This window comes from Haemorhous mexicanus, chromosome 1 (assembly GCF_027477595.1).
Source record: "Haemorhous mexicanus isolate bHaeMex1 chromosome 1, bHaeMex1.pri, whole genome shotgun sequence".
Classification (NCBI taxonomy): Eukaryota; Metazoa; Chordata; class Aves; order Passeriformes; family Fringillidae; genus Haemorhous; species Haemorhous mexicanus.
Genome location: NC_082341.1, coordinates 132,702,661 through 132,724,625, shown reverse-complemented (window position 1 = coordinate 132,724,625; position 21,965 = coordinate 132,702,661). Strand labels below are relative to the sequence as shown.

The window sequence follows — 21,965 nt, the reverse complement described above, 5'->3', positions numbered from 1 at the left end:
CCAATAATAATGAACAATGTAGCTAAAAATGTGATGTGCAGTGAAACACACAGTTCTGGCACCAGCTTTTCTCAGACTTCTCCCTGCTAAATATCATTAGGTCTGCTCTAGGAAGAGCACAGCCATTCATTGCACCATAGTCCTGGTTTCAGCTATCTAACTTTAATTTTACAGCTTCCAGAGGGAAGCAGGATAAAAGGCAAATACCCACTTTATGTCAAAAACTGTCTTCATTAAAAACAATTTTAATCTTCTCCTATCCAATAAACTATACATTGTATTCTTGTGATTCAGTTCACAAAATCATAAAGATACTGAAAAAAGTAAGCTGTTGGCAACCAGTGTTAACCACACTGAAACTTGAGTAATTGAAATGGGGCAGATCTCTCATCTCCATAGGTTTTGAAAAAGCCATCACTTAGGACTTTTCATTTATCTGCTCCTTTTTATATGGTATATTTCACCATTCTTGTATGTGGAGTTTGGATTTTCCTAAATTTTAGACAGCCTGAGCAGAAATTGTAATTATTTATTAGTGCCTGTGAAAATAATCTGCCTGTGCTGTGTTCTGACAAATTAAAACAAGTAATTTTTTTACTAGTTTTGAAGTCATCTAGATAAAGTCACTAAGGTCTTGTGGAATGAACTGAAAAAAATAAACCACATACCTTTTCCTCTCAGGTGGCCCCATTTGTGCCTCAACATGTTACCATCCTTCAGCCAAAAAGGACAGCAGAGATGTGATCTGGAGAAGGTTAAGGCAGGTGATAGCAGAATTACTGCACATTACTTCCAACATTGCAAAGCAGGATATGATTGATCTCTGTACAGACCCAGCTACTTATGTAGTTCATTATGCAAATACCAAAAATAAAATTGAGTTCAAAGTTTGATCTAGCAACATAACATGAGAAGTATTTATGGCAGATAACAAAGGTAAGGGGTGGTAAGATGGCAGGTGACAAAGGCAAGGCAGATGACCAAGGAAATGTTAAACAGGTATTAAGTAGGATGCCCTTATGTAAGTTCTTCCTAGATCTCATCCTACTATGATTTCAAGAATGGCTAAGTGGTTATAACCACACAATGCAAAATGCTATAGCTGCAGCCTTTCTCCTATATCACTTCTGAACACAACAAAAATGACAAGCACAACATCCTCCTTCCCCCCTCTTTGGACTAAAATTCTTCCTATATTATGGTCTGAGAAACTTGCTCTGGCAACAAAACGGGGGGGAAAAAAAACCAAACCAAAACAATAAAAAAAATCCTGCAAAAATGCAATATAAACTTCCTTCCACCTACCACTCCTCTCCAGTATGCACACCAGCATGGCTTAAGGAAGGAAGTTTATTATACACACAGCAGAACAGCCCTGGAAAAGAGCATCTAGATTTTTCTTCCCTCCTCTGTGAGAAAAAGCACAAGGAACGAGAAAAACAAACATGCCACGTTAAGATCAGATGTCTCAATCCTGTGAGATGAAAGGAAAGGATGTGTATAAACAGCAAATATGTAAAATTATGAACCTTTAATGTTTTTCTTTGTTGTGTATAAACAAAATACTTTTACAAAATCAGTCAGCAACTGTCAAGCATTTGGTTTTATGACTGCACTCCAAATTATTAATTGGTCACTGACCAAATGCAGGCTAGAAGAACTCAGGGTCAAAAGCACAGTAAAGACAAAGCTGCACATAAATAAAATACTATATAGAAACAAGAATCATGTTGTAAGAAATATTCACATGGTTTCACAAAGAAAGAATAAATTTAAAAATGCAGTCTTTGAGAATTAGATACAATATCTGGATAAGGCTGAAGTCCTAGCTGTTTGTTATCTTTCAACTTCTGTACTATAATTCTGGCAAATTCCTCTCCTTGGCTGTCTGAAGTATCAAGCAATTGTCGCACTTTTGATGTCCTTGTAGGTTTGGTGCTTATAAGTTCATAATCTTCTTTCATGAGTAAAAATCTTGATAGAAGAGCATCCAGTGATTGATTCAAACATGCTTCAGTCATCTGATCAATAATTTCTTCTCTTTTACTTTGGATCCACTGATGAGCTACATTCTTTTGTATGGTTTCCAATACAAAATCTGAGATTGGAAAGGATTAGAAAAAAGGAAGGGATTGTAACTGTCAACAGATATTGCCACAGAACAAAGAATAAGCTGAAAAAAACCTGTTAAAATGTTCCAATTGGACAAATTTAATGGTTAGAGTATTTATTCTATCTGAATTACAGAATAATTTGGGTTAGAAGGGACCCTCAAGGAGGTGATCTGATGTAATGGCCTGCTCAAAGCTGGGCCAACTTCAAGGATAACTCAGGTTGCTCAGGGCCTTGTCCAGCTGAATTTTGAGCATCTCCAAGTGTTGGTACTTCTGCAGCCTCCATGGGCAACCTGTTCCAGTGTTCAACCCGACCTGGTACTAAAAAGAGACAGGTGGTAAATTCACTTTCCAGGGGGATTTTTATTGAAGATTACTGAAAACATCCCTGTAGTTTCCTGGTATTTTTCTCAAGGTGGTTTCACACAGTGAAGGGGTGTTGATTCTCATATTTCCACAAGCAGGATGATGCAATAGATCTTTAAAAAGTTGCATATTATTGTGCAGCCCCTCAAAAAATATATCTGAATAATTAATCATTAAAATTTATTTTTGTTAACTTTTGTGTTAACTTTTATTTGACACAAAAATACAATGTAGTGGGCTCCTAACTAACACAGAGGATCACTACAGGTGACATGCTGACACTGTTGCTGCTTCTCTCAGCCCCATCATTACTAAATGGAAGACTGGAAAGCCTAAAAAGTGAGAAGTGACAGACAACAAGGTGACTAAATCGGAGCTAAATTTTCCTCCTGTTCTGCTGGACTGTAGCACTGCAACAGCAGTAGGAAACAGTAAAAATACTATGAGCAAAGGGAATGGGATAAAGAAGACCCATAGTAGCAGGAATCTGATCAGGAGGAGAGAAAAAGCTAGTAGCTACAGGTACCTGTACTTGGCCACATTTTACACTGTTTTTGCTTACTTTGTAATGTAAGTCTACAAGGACAGAACTACTTAATTTTGCATTCTTAACTTGCAGATGCTTTGTTTTCATTTGCATGTGAATAACAGTTCCATTTCCATTTCATACAGATAAACATTCAATGTTAGAACACTTATTGTGGGTCTTGGAGTCAAACAGTGTTTGCTGTACCTGAAGGAATCGGCGATGACCGCAGCACAAGGGATGAAGAACTTGAGGCATCTGAAATACTCCTGGCAGATGAGACACCAGCACTGTATGGATGCACAAGGAGTTTGGCACTTTGAGTTACAGACAGATTTTCATCCATGCTCTGGCTGCTAAGAGAGTGTAGGCATCCAGAATTTCCATCTTAGACAGAAAAAAAAAAGGAGAAGAAAAAGAACAAGCTGTATTACTTCTGTGTACAAATAAAATACACCCATCAGAGACTATTTAGAGCAATTTCACATAAGAAGTCATAAACCAACTACTTTTACTTGATATACAACAAATTAGTCCTTATACTCAAATTCTGAGTACATTTATGTCCCTCATATTTTACCAGGGTCTGACTTTATTTTAAAGTAAAGTTTGGGGTCTTGCTTTATTTTAAAGAAATATTGGGAGTATAAATCTGGTAGATATGAACTTCAACAAAAAAGCTCTGAGAGAAAATTTCTGTAGAAACTAGAAGAGCAAAATAAATCCTTTGAGTATTTGGAAAGGTCACTAAAAGTCAGGCGGAAAGCAGACTAATTTATTTTTATGAAGTTTGGCAGTGTAAGAAAGATGAAAATATTAACATAAAGATTCAGATGGGGGGAAAGGACATGAAGAGCAGTGGGAGAAGTTAACATTCAGTGGGAGGCCAATGGAAGCTTTTTGTAGTTCATCAAAACAGGATATGACTTCATGTAAACTTTTGCAAAGAAAAGTAAAAAGGATTTCCATCGGGGGGGAAGTTGAACAGTTTTTAGCTTTAGAATTTTTTTATAGTAGAAATGGTGACAGGTATGAAAGCAGCAGTAGGAATAACACAAGGAAGAGATAACAAACAGATTTTGAGAAACAAACTACAGGACACGTGCCTAACTCTGCAAATAGCTTCAATTAGACTTTCACGGTGTCACTTGATAAAGACTCAATAACTAAGATGTTAACTAAGAACCAGAGATGCAAGAATTCAGATGAGCATCTAAAGATGCAGTGAGGTAGCCCCATGGACAATTTGAGATTACCTGTCCAATGGGGAAATCTGAAGTTGTATTCCCAGCTCTTTCTTGACCTGTAGAAGAATATGTCTGTAAGTACACAGAGCGGGAATAGGAAAATGAGGAAGAAACTTCATTCCCAGTATTTTAAAATGGTGGACTAGAACTCACAGTAACTAGTATTTTATTTCATGAACACGGCAGAAAGTTGGGCAGAGCTATGTACTGTGAAGCAGCAGATATTACCTACTGCATGAAAAAGGGGAGTAGGAGACAACAACCACTGTGAGTGAAAGATCATTTCAGGAAAGTATTCCAAGCAGCTGTGCTGGGATAGATTGTTACACATTTTTAGATACACAAATTTAATTTCATAACATAAAGACAAAACTACTGGGATTGTACTGGTATGAGAGAATGAGACCAGTGAACAGGGCATAAGAAAATGCAATCATAAAATCACACAATCGTTTCTGTGGGAAAGACCCTGAGATCATCGAGTCCAGCACTGCCAAGTCCACCACTGCCCCATGTCCTGAATGCCATCCGAAAGGATCTCTACACATCCTTTAAATACCTCCAGGCTGGTGAGTCAACTGCTTCCCTGGGAAGCCTGTTTCAATGCTTGACAACTCTTTCCATGAAGGAATTTTTTCAAGCATCCAATCTAAACCTCCCCTGGCACAACTCAGGGCCATTTCCTCTTATCCTATGGCTTGCTGCTGTTGCTTGTTAGTTAAGGGGCCCCCACCAGGCCATAATCTCCTCTCAGGTAGTTGCAGAGAGCAAAGGAGCAAAATTTCCTCTCTTAGCCTCCTTTTCTCCATGCTAAACAACCCCACTTCCCTCAAAAAAAAAAAAAAAAAATTATATTGAGAGTTATTCAGATGTTATTCAGAAAAAAACCAGATTGACTCAAGTTACTCAAAAAGAACCTAGGTGACCTAGAAGAATTAAGTAACAGAAATAGAAAAAAGAAGGAAAAATATGAGATCTAGACTTTCTGTTTCAAGCTGGGGCTAATGATTAGAAGTGAGATGAGGAATAAAAACAACCCCTAAGTAGATTATTCTGTAATGAAGGTTCTTGTGAGAAAGGAAAAATAAAATTCTAAGGTACAGTAAGTAAGGGGGATTTTGTAGACAAAAAAAATTTGTCATGTCTCTCATAATACCACGAAGCCTTAGTTCATCGACTTAAGTCAGAACATGCACCAGGAGGACTAGTTAGGCTACTATGAGAATAAAGAAGTTTATTTTACAAAGGGATTTCAAAAGAGTGCATTCTGTTCATCTAGCAAAACAAAGCATATTAAAGGATTACTCTCTGTATCAGAAATGAAATGGGAAGAGGGAAAAGAGCTGTTTAAGGAAATACCCAAGAAAAGCTCACTAGGGAAGGGAAAAAAAAAAGTAAAGATAGAAAGAAAGGCGAAAGGCAAGAAGACAAGTCTTAACTCTGAAGATGTAATTTTCTGAAAAAGTATTCTGATTGTACTGATGGAAAAAACAAGAATCCATAGTCATTAACTCAGCTAGACTCTGTGGTCATTAACTTCTGCCTTTGTGCTATGCCAAACTCCTCTCTTGCTAACAGCTACCTGGAATAGAATTTTCACCTGAAACAATTGCAAGTGAGTTTGAAAAGCAAAATGAATGTCAGTCTTGCTTTCCACTACAACAGTACCTGATGCAGCTATTAGCAAAATAATAAACTCTTCTGCAGTAGAGTTTTGTAGGCACTATTTTCACAAAGCTTTATAGTATCTATACATAAACACAATAAAGTCTAAGCAATTACTCTATAAAACAACCACCAGCTGACCAATCAGATTAATTGCACCAATAAATTTTCAATGATTCCCTCCACAGGCAGACACAACAATTCATAACAGGAACCAGCAGCAAGAAAAGGTAATGATAAATATCAGCCTATGTGATTACCCTTACAGTCCATGCTCAAGCTCAAACTAATACTCTGTGTTCTAAAATTCTTCACAACATACTTATTAAGCTAGGTAAATATGAGTTATTCTTCATATTGATGTTTTTATGCTGTATAGATAAATGCTTCAGTTGAGGTACAGCCAAAGTACCCTGCGCTTGCTTTCTGCCATTTCCCCTCAGTAACTGGAAGTCCTTAAGCCTTCTGTGATTTATTCACCCAAGTTCCTCCTCTATTTATGCTTTTCTAGTACACTGAGTAGAAGTTCAAAAACGTGTATGTGTTCAAACAGAAGCTGAAACAGGAACTGCCTGTGCTCTCTTACGTCTACCAGAGTGTCTCTAGTTTTGCAGCACCTCAGACTACTTTTTTATGTCTTTTTTTTAGCAGTGAAGTCAATAGTCTTGTCTGCTTTCATACTCCTGGTCCCTGCAATAGGAGAGGACACTCTATTCCTTTGAAATATATTTGCATTCTGTCAAGGGAAGAAACTTAAATGCAGTTTTAGTTTCACAATGTGTTGCTATTCCACTTGGGTTCCATTGTATGTTTCTGGCTTCTGATGTCAGCAAAACCTCAAAATTGAGTTTCCTCAGGGAATTTTGCCAAGTTTTATTCATAATAGGGGACATCTACAAAAGGTTTGTGCAGATACTTTTGCAAAGAAGTCTATTAAACACATTTTTACTTATTGAATAAAAAAATTATCAGGACACTTGCACTGGAAACTTTGAGCTTACTCACCTTCTAGAATGTGTAGCCTTTTTTTATATTCAGAAGCAGTTCAAACAAAAAAACTCCACAAAAAAACCAAAAACAAACAAAGAAACAAAAAAACCTAGTTAACTAAACTGCAAGAGTCTGAAGGGACAAGAAAATGTTAGCTCTGCACTCACAACTCTGAATAGGAAAACTGACCCTGTGAGCTGTAAAGACTTCTCAGGCGACAGGAACATAAAATCAGAGTTTAAAAACTCTTTTATTACCCAGAGCACAAAGTTTCCAAAAGACATTTTTTTTCTGACATCGAGAGACCCAACTGTCTACTATACAAATGCAGTGTCACTGTGTGAATGTAAAGCTGATATAGCAACTTAAATTTACACAAAGTCAAGAGTCCCTCACCTGATGAGAGGATATTACAGTGGGGAAGAGACTTGAATTTTGATGTATCTGGAGAGATGCTCCGAAGGGGAAGTGCATCACACTCTATGGAGCTAGAGTAGGTTGGCTGAAAGAAATCCAGGTGTATATTGAACAGGTACATTAAACCAATATGAAGTTGCAATGTTTTTACAGAGAACCTTCCCATCACCATGTTTTCCCTGCTATCTAAATGCTCAATAGACAGCAGAATTAAAATATGGTAAATTGGAAGAAAGAATGTAATCCCAATACTTATAGATTTTCAAAGATGACAGCAATTTTGTATACAAGTTTAACTACTACTAAGAACCAAAAGCAGCAACATTAAGAATCAAAATAAAAAAGCAAATCTATGTGACCCTATATGACAAGCAAGCTCTGTAGAGGTGTAGGGGAGCAGCAAACGATCTCTTACTATTGGCAGGCATTGTGTGCTGCACTCCTCCTTGAGGGGATGACAGACTCACTGAGTGGAAAGAGATCCACAAGGATCATCAAGTCCAACTGGTGGCCCTACACAGGAGCACCCCAAGAATCATTTGCCCAAGAGCATTGTGTAAACACTTCTTAAATTCTGCTGGGCTTGGTGCTGTGATCAATTCCCTAGGGAGCCAGTTCCAGTACCTGATTGCCCTCTAGGTGAAACCTTTTCCAGATATCCAACCTAAACCTTCCCTTCATGACAGCTTCATGCCATATTTAGAGCTTTCCCATATTTAGATGCCCTTCTAATTTCTGCATACTCACCCTTTTCTATCTTCACATATATGGCTTTGCATTTGTTACACCCTGGCTCAAGTAATGCATTTTATGCCTTTCCTGACTGCACAGGAAATAAAGTGCAGAACAGCTCCCCTTACCAAGTTAAACTTCTTTTACTCTCTCAGGATGCTGACATACCAAATGCAACACACAAAGTATTTACCTTTTCAGGATTCAGAGGTATATTTAGAGGTATCTGCTCCACATCTGCTTTCTTTCCACTCTTATAAATACTTTGTGATTCATACAGTGACTGGAAGAGAAATATTTACCTGTATTAAATTTCTGCTACAAAACAAGATGACAATCCCGCACAAATGCATGTTTCAACCAGATACAAGATTAGACAAAGGAAATTGAGGAGAAATGACAGAGGAGATTACACTTCTTTTAGCAAGTGAAAGTTACCAACTTACTTGACCAACTCATGACTGTGACAAAAGCCACTTACCTTTGACCTCTTTAACAGAAGTACTGCTTCCAGCATAGCTATTTCATCAAATGTTCGCAGAACTGGCTCCAGGTCTATTAAACATTCTGAACAAAGGAAGAGTACTTGGTGAATGGTTTGAAGGGGAAATCAAGTTGTCACTGTCCTAAAGTGTCTTTCTTACATTTACAAAAATAAATTTTCTATTGACACGTATCAAACCACTTATGCTGCTAAAACAGAAGCTGCTTGCTTCTCTTAGAACAGTTCACACCACCAAAAGAAATGTGTACCAAAAGAGATCCAGGACAATGCTGGACCAAGATAATGCAAGTCTCATACTCATGGAATGGAGAGATTGGACAGTTTGCTGTGTTTTAATGTAGCCCCATCAAGCCTGATTAGCTGAATAGGACCCAAACACCATAAGACCTCAGCATGGGCTGCTGTCTTCTCACTCCAGAAGAGCTGTTAAAGATTTATACTGGAAAAATAAACAAACCCACCCCCAACACAGGAATATGCAGAGCACATGCCTAAGGCATGAGGCAGGGCCAGAGAAGATGGGATAGTCAAAGCACGGACCTATCACATCCAGTGAAACCAAATGACACTGGCCTCAGTGTGTCTCTCTTCCTATGCTATGGTAATTGCTTAAGTTCCCCATCAGTGAGCTGCACTTCCCCTAATTTTGCAATAGTTTTGCAACTTCTTTCTTTTTATGATAGTAAAAGCAATGCATGTTTTTTTTTTTTTTTAAAGACCATCTAACTACACACATGGCACTAAAAAGAGAATCCAAGTTAGCTCATACTAAAGTACATATGCCAGATAATTTTCCCTTCAGTGTGACCACACACTTAAATTACTTTTTTTTTTTTGTTAATTGGGATAGGAAAACAAGAATGCATATGGAAAAGTCATTATGTGTCTATTTTTTTTTTTTTTTTTTTTGATTTTAGAAAATATTGTATTTAGATACATTTCCTTGCTTGGAAAAAAAATCCAGTTCTTTCTTGATAAAGGAGATGCAACAAATAAGGTGTCAGTGAAAGATTTACACTGAGATGCAAATACAAGCTGAAGTCACTACAACTTATCTGATGTGCAATTTGTTGGTGTTGGTTTGGTGCTCATAAATCCCACAGTACTCGTTTTATTCTTCACTTCTCCCACCTCCTCTTAAAAAAACCCCAAATTATCTTCAACAATAAACAAAAACTTCGAAACACAAGTAGTTAAACAAAACATGCTGCTTTTTTACAGGTAAATTAAGAGATGGAAAATGTGCAAGACTCCAACAACCAACCTGGTTTTATGGCACACACACAATTCCATTCATAAAAGTTTGTTTACAGACACAAAGGAAGCAGCCAAGCACTTTATGATAAGCAGCAAGACCAAGCACATAGATCTCCCAACATCTTTAACATTTCCCTTTCAAGACTATAGCCTTGGTCTGTAAGTACCATGTTCAACAGAAATCTGGCAAGGTAAACTCACTTAAGAATGATGGTCTTTCATCTGGGTTTTGTGCCCATCCACTTTCCATCAGTCTTATGATAAGCACTCGATGAGGAATGTCCATTGATAGACTTCCCTCACTCAAGTCTAGTCGCTGTCCTTGTGACACGCTGTACATTATCTGCAAGGGGTTTATAACTTCTGTCAAAACAGACATTGTGAAGTCATTAGAAATATATGCAATATAAAGAGCTTACTGTACAGGAGGAGTAATTCCATTTGCACAGAATTTAAATAATCAAAATAAGGTTACATTTCTTGATTAAAGAAAAGGTATTCTTAATTTAAGACACAACACTGTAATTAAAAAAGAAAAATATACTAAAAATATAGTCTAATTTGAAAAGTATTTCAAAGTGCTCTTCAATAAGCTTAAAAGTTGAATTATTAAAAAGTAACCCCTATAATTAAGTCCCCAGGTTTCATGTTTAACCTCTAGGTAAGGCATGAAAAATAAATTAAAGGAGGACACGGTCTTACCTTCAAATGGCTGTTTCCTTGACATCACTTCCCACATGATAACAGCATAGCTGTTTACATTATAAAAAGTACAGAAGATGTTATTTTAGACTACAGACACTTAACAACACAATATGCTCAGCTTTACATTGTATTTAAAACATTTTGGTAAAATGGTCCTGCAAGCACACATGGGACTGACTATAGCTAATTAAAATGTTGACATGAATATATGAAAACCAGGAGGTGAACTCATCTTGAACTAAATAATTCTATTAAGTACAGACAAGATCCATGGCATATAAACTCCTATTCCAAATCTCTATGAACTTGGATCTGCTAATACGTTATGAATTATGTACATGGAGTTTAAATCTCAGCACACAAATTAAAGTGAGCCCCAGAGAGCCAACTGCTCTGTCCTAACTGCAGTATTCTGGCATCTTCCTGGTATGGACCGACATTCCCAAGGGAAGCTGGATATTAGCAGGGAGGACGGCTTTGATCCACAGCTCTATCCCAACATAGTGTCACAGAGACCAGGTAAGATACAAACTTGCCCTTGGGATGCCCACTCCAGCTTCCTCCCTCCCCATATATGCTTTCAACATCTGCAATCATCTCCATAGGGAGAGATGTTACTTACACACAGCATTCACTTTCCAAAACAGACTCTTGGGAAGGCTACTCTGAACTAATGCCAGGAGATTGAACACACATGTGCTTCCTCAGTGACCTTCTTTTCTATTCACACCAACATGAATGGCAAGTGGTTCAGTGAGCACAAACTTGCCCCACCTTTAGTAAACTAGTCACTCTCTTCAGCCACCAGGATATATTAGAAAGAGGTAACTTTAAACAACTTTGTAATTTAAGTAAGGTTAGCTGATTTCATTTGAAAGCAACATTGAATTCTCAGTACTCTGCAACTTTTCCTTACATACTCTACAATATCTGACTGAAGCTCTATTCCATGAAAAGATCCTAGTATTAATCACGGCACTGTATTCAAGTATCTGGTTCTGGATTTAGAAAGGACAATCCAGGCTTAAGCTTTAGTGCTTCCATAACTTCAGAATACATGCAAGGTGCTGACAAGTGTGTATTTCCATGTTTTCAGTCCAAGTCTTTACAAGCATTGTGGCAGTGACATTCCAGAAAATAATCACCATGATCAACTGCTGTTAAGGCTTGCTCCCCACCACCCTTGGTATGAATGTACTGAGCTTCCTTCCTACATCGCTAAGAAGTAGCAAATTTTGCATAGTTACACTAACTGCCTTAAAGCACTGTACCATTCAACAGCTACCAAGTAAGAATTCAAAAAAATGAAGTAAAAACAAATAACTGGTGCTTAAAATCAAATATGAACTGATTTTTCCTATTTAGTCTGTTTACATTTTAACATTCTTCAGTGATAAAATTTACTCATATAGCTTTTAATAAAAGCAGTCCTCCCTGTTAGAAAAGTCTTCTTTTGATGCATTAGTGTCAAATCCATGCAATTGGTATAGCAAATCATCCCTTTTGTAGAAGTTAAGCTGCTTGACTGTTGTTTAAATAATTTGTTTCTTTAAGAAAGATCCCTCCTCACAAATTAGCTTCAGTATCTCAACAACACTCAGCTGTGATCAATTAATTTGACATCCAGAAAATATACAGCTATTTAAAATTATCTTTCATTCAGTTTGGAATCTCTCTACAGTTAAAGATTATTTTCTCAGTTCTTCAACACTGCAGCATTCCCCTTTACACTATTCTTGTTTTCCTTTCTTATTTCTGCTTTGTAGCATCTCCTTCTGATCTTGAGCATGGAACCTCCTGTGCGGCCTTTCTGGCGGTCCTTCACTGTCTCTGTACTTTCATGTCTTCCTAACTTGAACATCTCTCTTTCCAATGTTGTCTCAGTCTCTCCTCTTTCTTCTCACATAATCTTTTTCCTTCCTAACTTATCTGGTTTTTCTGCCTTTCTCCTCTTTGGCTGTTATTCCTCTGAAAATATTTTTTTTTCTAAGAAACATTTGTTTTCTTCCTCTCCACCCATTCATTAAGCTGCCAGTCACCATTTCTTTCCCCTCAATGCACCTTATTTTCTTTTCCATGTTTTCCTTATCCATGTCTTCTCATCAATGGGTAAAGCAAGCAGGTGTGTTGTCATCTGTAGTCTTTGGACAGGGCTGTCAAAAAACCTCATGTGCTTCTGAGGGTTAATGATAATTAAGGGAAAGAGTGTTTTCCCTGGAAGTCGGTAGGACCCTCTGAGACTGAGTCATTTCTCACCAAGCTATAACCATGTAAGAGACCAGTGAAGGTAAAGGTGGCAGACTGCACCAGAACGATGTGACAATGCGACTTTGTCACCGTGATTGGCAAGTTCATGCCTTCTCAATCTTCCTTTACACATGGTAATTCCTCCCAAAATTCTTCAAGTAATCTCAGAAGTCTCTAAGCCATTTTAGACCAGCCAATTGTAACTCCAATATCCTCAGAGAGATTTCCTTTTGTTCTATGGGTCACCACCACTCTATTTACTATTCTACTACTTGTACTCAGGAGTGCCAACACAAAGCTACCACAACTTTCATAAAGTAAATTATTCCTTAACAAGATTACTGTAACTAGTTTCTCCAACCCCACTATCCTGTTTTTATCTACCTCCTTTCCAAAAATACATTTTCTTCTTTCCTCCAAGTACATTCTGAAAATTATGTTATTTAATTACACAAATTATTGTTATCTGTGCAGTATGTGCATTGACTTGATGCTGTCAATGGCTTTTTTCTTTCTCTGCATTGTCTGCTTGTGTACACTCATTTACAGAAACCAGTCCCCTACCTATTTCTGTAGTCTCAGCTTAATTTTGGAGCATTACACTTGTCACAGCACAAAAGTCATTAAATCCAGCTATCACTCAATTCTTTAATTCCCAATTCATTTAGCCTATATAGCTATTATATTATCATTGAAAAGAATAAAATTGCTGAGAATATGCTAAAACCTAAGTTCAGTAAATCATATCTGAGCTCAGATTTCAAGCCCCACTAGACAACAACAGGAGTTACCTGTAGATATCATGTTTCACACTTGCCCGGGTTTTCTGACTGGGGTTGTAATCCTCAGGTGGCATGTAGATAATTGTCCCTCCTTCCGGCAAGGAGGACTCACTCCGGGACTGGGACATGGATATGACACGCCATTTGGACATGCCAAAATCTGCAATCTGCAAAGGTCAAATCAGTTGTTCTGAGAAGAAAAACCGGTTTTATCTGCTGACAGGTGCTAGAAATTCCTGATATACACCCAGAAAAGGGGTCACCCAAAGCTCTTAGCCTTAACACAAAAAGTAAGTGGTTCTCCTAGCAACAGGAAACATCAACTCCAGGTCATAAAGAATTCCCAGGTCGTGACCCATGCTACACCTATAGCACTGCCCTATCCTGTTCTTTTAAGGAAGGATTCATGTACACTACGGATGAGGAACCTGTAATAGATAGCTGTGCCATATGAAGAAAGTCACTTTCTTGTGCTAAAAAAAGCAAATGAAAAAATTATTGATTACTTGTAACTCCCTGGTTGTGAAGAAAGAACAAGTTTAGTATAAATTGTAGTAGTTGTACATAACTCAGCTTGCCAATATACAAAGGCAGTTCTTCTTACAGAACAATTTCAGGGCACTTTACCTCACTCCCAAAACTACGATGTATTAATCCTGAATTAATAAATTTGATATTCTGAAATTCTGCGCTGCAAAAAGTTGCTGAATATTCTCTTTACTGTGCACTCTGGGGCCTTGCTCCTTTCTATAGGATACAGTGCATCTAATGAAGAAGTAACTGACTTCCCTTTACATCCTCAGATACCCACCAGCCAGGGCACCAGATGTCAGATTAGGTTATGGATACGGAGAGAGACATTTAGCAGAATGCATCTGCCAGCTGAGCTGCAGTGTCGGGCATACACGGGAGATAAGCAGTCAGCTACCAGCTCTGCACTTGTCCAGCATCATTTGCACAATAGCAAAAACATTTTCAACAAAGATGCCTGTGCAAGCAGTAAGTCAATTAAGATAACAGAAACAAGCTTTCTGAAGAGCATACATCAAAATCCACAATGAAAAGTAACCTTTCTTCTCTACAATTCACTCTCAACAAGCCTTCCTCATTGTAATTGGTCTTAAGTCTTGCTCATTCAGAGACAGTCAGAAGCACCTTGTAAATGCTGTTACTTTTATACATATGCAGTATCTCTTCTGTTTGGCATGCATGATAAACCTTGTTTGCATTTCCTGTCACTGTACTAGTTTAGAGAATCTTGCTTCACTTAAAACCCCAAGGACACTCCTTACAGGAGGTAGGGCAGGTATGCAAGAGTTAACCTCTTCCCTTCAAGTGCCTCAGCAAAGGAACTGTTCAGATATGATCAGGCAGAACACCAGGCCACACCAAAGCTGTTAGGGATCAAAAAGAGAGCGGATAAAAAAATGAGTTGGACTAGCTCCCTGATCAGGTTTATCAGGAAGCTCGAGAGATGGCAATACCAGCACAATTGAGTGGGAGGAAGTATGACCTGCTGAGGGTGTGAGCAGAGACAAAGCCATGTGAGGCACTTTGCTGCCAAGAAAAATTTCTGTGCAGTGGAGAAAGAAGAAACCAGCAGTGGATCTTTGCTCAAAGGAGTCACAAGGAGAGTCAACTTACAGTAGCAACTGAAACATTCACTTTTCAATAAATTTAGTGCAAAATATGTCTTATTTCCATTAACTTGAGTAACATATTCTATCAACTGCAAAACCAGATCTTTTTAAAATAACAACAAACAATAAAACAGGCTCTTGCAATTATGGAAGTACCTAAACATTTTGTCAGAAGTACTTTCAGTCTCTTTTTCGCATCATGGCAGTGATATTTTTACAGGAAGAATTAAAGTTTTTAACTACTGATACTTCTGCATGTATGTTTGCTTATTCTAAGGAGCTTCAGAAAAGCCACCTTCCAACATAGTAAGATTTTGAAGTTTTGCTTTACATGTTCTGTTACTACCCCAACAGAACAGAAATGTCCACATTGCATGATAACTATCAAATAGAGCATTAACATTTGAACTTGACCTACTGCCTATCAGAAGTAACTTGTCAGAGCATCTCAGGCAGGAGCACTTTTTGTTTTCTTCTCAGAAAGGGCCAGATGTAGCTAGCCTTGGAAGGCTGACAAACAAGAGTGTCACCACTATTGAGTATCAGCTACTGCTATAGCAGAAACAGCCTAACTTCTATCTTCCTGGTCTTTTCAGATAAAATCCACAACCAAGTAATACAGAGTTTCCAAAAGAAAAGAAAAACTCCAAAATTCTGTCTGCAAGGATAGAAGAAAAAATCCACCAAACAATTATACCCTCTCTGTATGGCCACAACCTCCCCCTTCCTCCTCTACAATAATGAAAACACTTTCACTCATTCTGGATGCTGAAGAACATAGAATTAAATAACCCTACCTTGACATGAAACTCATCATCCAGCAAAATGTTCTGGGTTTTTAAGTCATGGTGCAGCAACGGAGGATTCATGTTGTGCAAATAGTTTACTCCCAAGGCAATCTCATAAAGAATGCGGAATCTCAGGCACCAGGGAATGTTGGGATATTCATCTTTCTGCCAAGATAAAACCACAAAACCAGAATATAATCCTCTGTTCTAACAGCACACACAAAGACTTATTTTATAAAAAGAAGAAAGTGACTTGGGCAAACAGTAATCTTTTAAAACATACATTACACAAACTCCTTAAAAAATTGTAATGGTGCATTAAGACTCATTAGCTGTTAAAAGAAACATTCTCAAAAAATAATAATTATGCAGTGCTATGTTTCCATTCCCTAGCATTCCCATAGTAGTTCATGACTGCTATACAATTTTGAACATTTACTACGCTACTCATTCATATGGAAATATGAATTACAGATGAACTTCTGCATGAAACTTGTAACCCACAATTTATGAGTCCAACACAAAGAATGGCAAAAATCATATCAGCAATTGACAATGGGGAAAAAAAATGTATTGAAAAAAAAAATGTATTGAAACTATGCAAAAAATACTACCATTATAAATAATAATACAGCAAGAAAAATGCAGTAGAATTCAACCAAAGTCTTAGATGTTATATTGACATTAATGCCTTTATGAAAAACACAGTTGAGCTCTGAAGGGCATGAGATGTGTATTGATTAAAGGTAGAGAAGAGGCTTTAGTGCTATTGACAAAAAACTGCAGTAGCAACACTGTTCAGGCCAAACTAATGGGAGCAACTGAGAGTTCAGCACAGGAGAAGTTACTCAAAGAATAAGATCTGGAAGAAATAATCACACCTGTTTATATTAGCAATATTTAGCTTCATAAAATGAAAGTCAGAATCTTCATTTTTTAAAAAAATACTCAAACTCATGAAAAAAAAATTTAATATTTGTATTGGCAGTAATTCAGAAACCCAGACTGAAGCAAGCATAAGTATTTCAGAATCTAATAGAGAACAACAGAGATTTTTAAAGTGACTGTATGTAATAATTCAACATAAAAACTCATTATAGGTCACAACATTAAAGGAAAAAGTTTAATAAAACTTAAGTCAGCTCAGTTTAGTTGTGTTTTTGAGATACAGAAGGTCTATCTGAGCATCAAAACTACTAGGAACACTGACTGTCTTCTAGCATGAAATATTATAAATAAAATACTTTACTAATTAAGTATGAAAATTGCAATCTACTTGAAACAGCCAGGTATCATATTTAAAGACCATAAGTACACTTACCCCATGCAATAGCTGGTTTAATGACCCATTGGTCATGTATTCTGTTACTATCCCCAGAAATTCAGGCTCGTTGCAGATTCCCAAAATTGGCAGAATATAACTAAACCTGGCTTTGTGTAATATCTCTGCTTCTTTTAGAAGGTGGTTTCTATCGCTTAAAGAAAACAAGCAAACAAATAAAATAAATTACCATACCAGTACTATGAAACTCCAAGCAAATGCTGGATTCACTATATTCTCTGTGAAATATGTCCCTGTATGCAGTACCACCATCTTGTCACCACTTCATTTCTACCATGCTGCTTTGAAAATAAGATAGTGTAAGACAAATCCGAATCTGCAAATGCAGACCAGACAGCTTCCCTGGTTTTGCTGTACCACACAAATATATTTCCATCACACATTTCATTCATGTTTCCAGTAATTAAGAATAAAGTCAGAACTTCCAGCTTCCACCATTTCTTGTAACCATAATGGTAACAACCAGCCGCATTTCTCCCACTTTACTGAGCACCTTCAAACCCCAACTTTTCACTCAAGCCTAATATTTATTTCCTAGAGAGTGGAGATTTTAATACACATGTTTCTCCAACCATTTAAATCTAGTCAACTCTAATATAATAGAGTCTAATAGAGTCTGTACACTAATATAATAGGGGCTAAAGGAATGCACTTTTGACTTCTGAAGGAAAGTAAGTTCTTTTCTGAAGGAAAATGAACAATTAACTATGCTTTGTTTTCACACAAATTGTTCCCTCAAAAAGCTCCTGCTTGAACTGCTCTCTGGAAAAAACATCCCCTAGATGCACAGGAAGCAGGAATAGACCAGCCTCATGATGGGTGCATGCCTGAATTTGACTGTGTGGAACCACACAGTGAAATTCAGGCATGAATTCAGTTTACCTCAAAATTCCTCATAAATGTTTACCAGGTTCGAATTTCAGTTTACCTCAAAACTCCTCATAAATATGGATTTGCTGCATCTTTACAAATTCAGGCCTTGCAGCATGTGGATTTGAGAGGGTCAACTTTTATTTAAGATTGAGTATGATTCCACCCCTGAAAATAGAAACCATTTGGTATGCCTTATATCTCAAATAGTCTTGAAAAAAATGGGTTTGTTGTCAATGAGGATAGTTAGACCACAAAGCACAATACAGTGAAAAAAGCACTTAGATCTTAGTGGAGACTGGTACAGGTACAAGTATGTGACTAGAATATTGAAATACAGGACATTTACAGCACATTTATCCTTTGGATGTGAGCCAGTCTGACTCAGAAGCAATAGGGCTTTGCTGGGGCCAGGGCTATGCCCACCACGATTTGTTCAGCAGAGCACTGTGCTATGTGCACAGCACAGCTCCAGGGTGAGAGCTGGCTCAGGGCCCACCTCAAAGCACACAGGGCAGTCTGGATCCATCAAGGTGGCTTTAGCACTCACAAAGACAAGGCTCTCAGGATATATGGGGAAAAGAGGAAGCCTTGTGAACTCAAGTCTACAGCTCATAGCAGCAAGAAATTCTGAATTTAGACAGATATGAAATTAAGGTCCTTTTATCTAGGTGATGGAAAAAGACTTATTAGGAAACTCTGGGAAATGACAGAAGTAAAAAGACAGCCTTTGAGACAAGCATGGGATTGAAGAGACAACTCTACACCTTTCTCCCTCTCTCCAGAAATGACTAGGTTAGAGAAAGTTTGGGGTTTTCCCAGACAGTAAGGTACATTAGCATGGGATTCAGCTGTGGCTGGGAAATGAATTGCAACATACTGCAGTCTATTCCTGTGCCTGTCAGTCACTTCACCTTTGTCTGCTCCATGCCAAAAGGCACTGAGTAATGCCTAAATGAGCACATTCCCACAACAGCTTCCCACCCTGCTTTGCTCTTTGGCTGGTCACATACCATATTCTGGGATGCACAGCACATGATTCCCACTTGGGGAATTAATGGCATCCCTTTTCCTGACAACACTTACAGGCTGGCATTCTGTACTGTACCACCAACAAAGCACTTGCTGCTGAGACTTGGGTATAATGGATTTTTTTATAGCTTTGAGTCTTCTGACAGCATTTCTGGGCCTTGCCTGACATATGGTGATGCTTTATCAAGGCTGACCTAGAACAGAGTTAAAAGAATAAAGCAGGTATTTATTAAAAGGCCTCACTGGACACACCTTGGGCAGTACAAGAGTCCAGCCAAGGCTACACCCAAGTTGAGCCCAAAATGGTCACAAAATGGACAACCAGTCACGAGGTATCTCACTTTTATTAGTTCTGGTCCATTAGCATACTGGAGTTAATTGTCCAGTTATAGCTTTAGGTTACGAAGTCTGATCCTTCTTTTCTCTCTTTAGTCCATGCTGGGCCTGAAATTTGGGTGGTTGTCCTTGGTTCCAAGCTAGACAAAAAGAATTGTTTTGTCTAGCTTCTCTGTGAAGAGAGCTTACTAACCCTTAATATGAAGCTCAGAACTATATCCTAAAGCAGTACAGAATCTGAGAAATATAAAAGCTAAAACCTAAGGCATCATGGTAGGTGACTGAATTATTATTATCATTACTATGATTATGATGATGATGATGATTATTATTATGTTGGTTACCTCACTTGCCCTTCTAATCATAATTTCACAGGTTAGATGTCCCACTATTCCTAGCTGTGTTCTGAGGATAAATGCCGTATTTCCAGTTGGGGAAAAAAAAAATCCCCGAACATGTCATTAAAAAAAATCCCAAAACTAAAAATCCCCCACAACACCCATCCGTCCCCTCCCTCCCCTACCTCATCAGAAAACACAACATAACTGAGATTCCCCTTCTGGTAAGATTTCAGAGATAAAGCCTGTGTATACACAAACCTGGGCAGTAAGAGGTGAAAGAGCTTAAAACAACTTGTCTTGTATTCGAGTATATTGAGTCACAAGACTAGAAGTCTTTCTGGGGGAAGCTATCCAGCCTAAAGGCCTAATACTAGATCAAAGAAACCTGAGGCAGAAGCTTGAAGACAGCAAGATAAGACTCAGAGGCAGGTTTACAGTCAGGTAGGCTTCAGACAGCCTAAGAGGCAAATTTGCATTGATTCGTTAACAAATTGTAACTATGGGGATTGAATAAGACAGTGAGGAATGAAAAAGTATAACTTGCTGTCTCCTTACATGGAGTGACAGCTCCTGTAATAAATATGCTGCCACTTGGGTACCTGGAAAATGGGGAACCTGACTGTTGCATGGAAAATACCAGTTTTACAGGGGGGTCTACAAGCAATTATTTTAAATCAGCTTCTCTCAGTACTGTGAGATCTGTGGGAAAATAATAACTTTGCGTGGTCTCAGAGAAGGTTCTTCTAGAAGCAGTCTCTAGTGGATAGAACAGCATACTTCCGACATTCCTCTCTCCATGTAAACACCAAATCTACAGTAATCACTGTACTTTAATATCCTGCAGCTACCTCAGCAAAATGGTTAGCAAACAACAGACCCAGCAAGAAACCAAACTGTGTCAAGCCCACCATGAGGAGGGCTCGAGGTGCGCAGCGCAGAAGGAAAAAAACTCCAAAAGAAACAACTTAGTGTCTCAGAGACCGAGACCGAAACCAGCCCTTTACAATAATCGAAAGAGAGGAAGCGTCGGGGCCGGTCCGTGCTTTCTCCTGGCCCAAGCTGAATCATCCTCGTGGGATCCCCTCTCCCCGTGGAAGCAAGGCTGCCTACCGAAACACTAGGATCTGATCCATAGACCTCAGAAACCTACGCCGGCACCTTCGGCCGGCACCCTGACCCTTTCTGGGGGCTGGCTCAGGGAGAGCCAGGCTCGGCTGGGCCCTTGTCCCGGCGATGCCGCACGCCGGCGGCCCCCTGCCCACCCCGTTACCTGTCTAGCAGCGGCCCCTGCAGGCATTTGAGGGCCACCGGGACCCTCCAGTCGGCGTGGCGGGCGGCGGACACGGTCCCGTAAGCGCCCCGGCTGATAAAACGCAAGTCCGGGAGTTTGCTGGAGGGGATGGAGGGGAGGCCGTAGCTGAGGGCGCCCGCCCGGCCCCCAGCACCATCCCCGCCGCTCATGCTCGCACTGCGCCGGGCTCGGCGCGGCCCGGAGCGCCGCTCCTCTGGCCCCACTCCCTCGCTCCCCCCCGCAGCTCCCTGCCCCGCCTGCTCTCCTGGCCAGCGCTTCTCTCCTCCTTCTACCCCACAGACGAGCCACTTCCTCACGGAAAAAGCGTCCCACGGCTCGCGGGTCGGGGAAGGCGGAGCAGCCGGGATGGGAGGAGCGAGCTGGGGGAGTGCGGGGCCCTGAGAGCCGTGCCGGGGCAGCGGCCTCGCCCATGGGCAACGCAGGAGCGCTGTGGCGGCCGCGTCCCTCGGGCTGTGCCTGGAGCATCCCCCATCCCGTCCCAGGAGCGGCCCCTGCGCTGCACAGGAGGAGGCATCCCCCTCGAGTTCTGCGCTCGAAGAATGGTGCAGGACGCCAGAGCCGAGGGCAGATCACCGCAGTGGATTGTTCGCTGCACAGAATCATAGAATGATGCGGGTTGGAAGGGACCTTAAAAATCAAGTCCAACTCCTCTGTCAGGACAGGACACACCTTCCACTAGACCAGGTTGCTCAGAGCCCCATCCGGTGTATACTCATTGCTCAAGTGAAGTGGGAAAATCTTTGTTTCATGC

At 39.4% G+C, this 21,965-nt stretch overlaps 1 protein-coding gene across 2 annotated transcripts; it reads right to left on the bottom strand.

Annotated features, from left to right (window-relative positions):
* Window positions 1–1,512: 1,512 nt before the first annotated feature.
* RIPK2 (receptor interacting serine/threonine kinase 2) lies at window positions 1,513–21,452 on the bottom strand. 2 transcript variants are annotated; one of them, XM_059863278.1, is made up of 11 exons: window positions 21,173–21,445; window positions 17,303–17,456; window positions 15,991–16,146; window positions 13,563–13,720; window positions 10,522–10,571; window positions 10,021–10,182; window positions 8,539–8,624; window positions 8,251–8,340; window positions 7,305–7,410; window positions 3,214–3,393; window positions 1,513–2,098 (listed from the first exon to the last, which is right to left on the bottom strand). In XM_059863278.1, the coding sequence occupies exons 1-11, from the start codon at window positions 21,361–21,363 to the stop codon at window positions 1,773–1,775; spliced, it is 1,659 nt and encodes a 552-aa protein (XP_059719261.1). In that variant the 5' UTR covers window positions 21,364–21,445; the 3' UTR covers window positions 1,513–1,772. The 2 variants fall into 2 exon arrangements, with proteins under 2 accessions (XP_059719261.1, XP_059719269.1); XM_059863286.1 differs by lacking the exon at window positions 1,513–2,098 and adding an exon at window positions 2,188–2,435 and having other exon boundaries at window positions 21,173–21,452.
* Between the last annotated feature and the right edge of the window lie 513 nt (window positions 21,453–21,965).

Bases quoted from the DNA above. Each gene is read 5' to 3' on its own strand.
- RIPK2 (XM_059863278.1), bottom strand. From the start codon at position 21,363: ATGAGCGGCGGGGATGGTGCTGGGGGCCGGGCGGGCGCCCTCAGCTAC. The intron at 13,721-15,990 runs GTAGGGTTATTT...TGACCTTTGCAG, and splicing joins ATGATGAGTTTCATGTCAAG to ATTGCAGATTTTGGCATGTC. The intron at 8,341-8,538 runs GTAAGTGGCTTT...TTTCTCTTCCAG, and splicing joins TTCTGTTAAAGAGGTCAAAG to TCACTGTATGAATCACAAAG.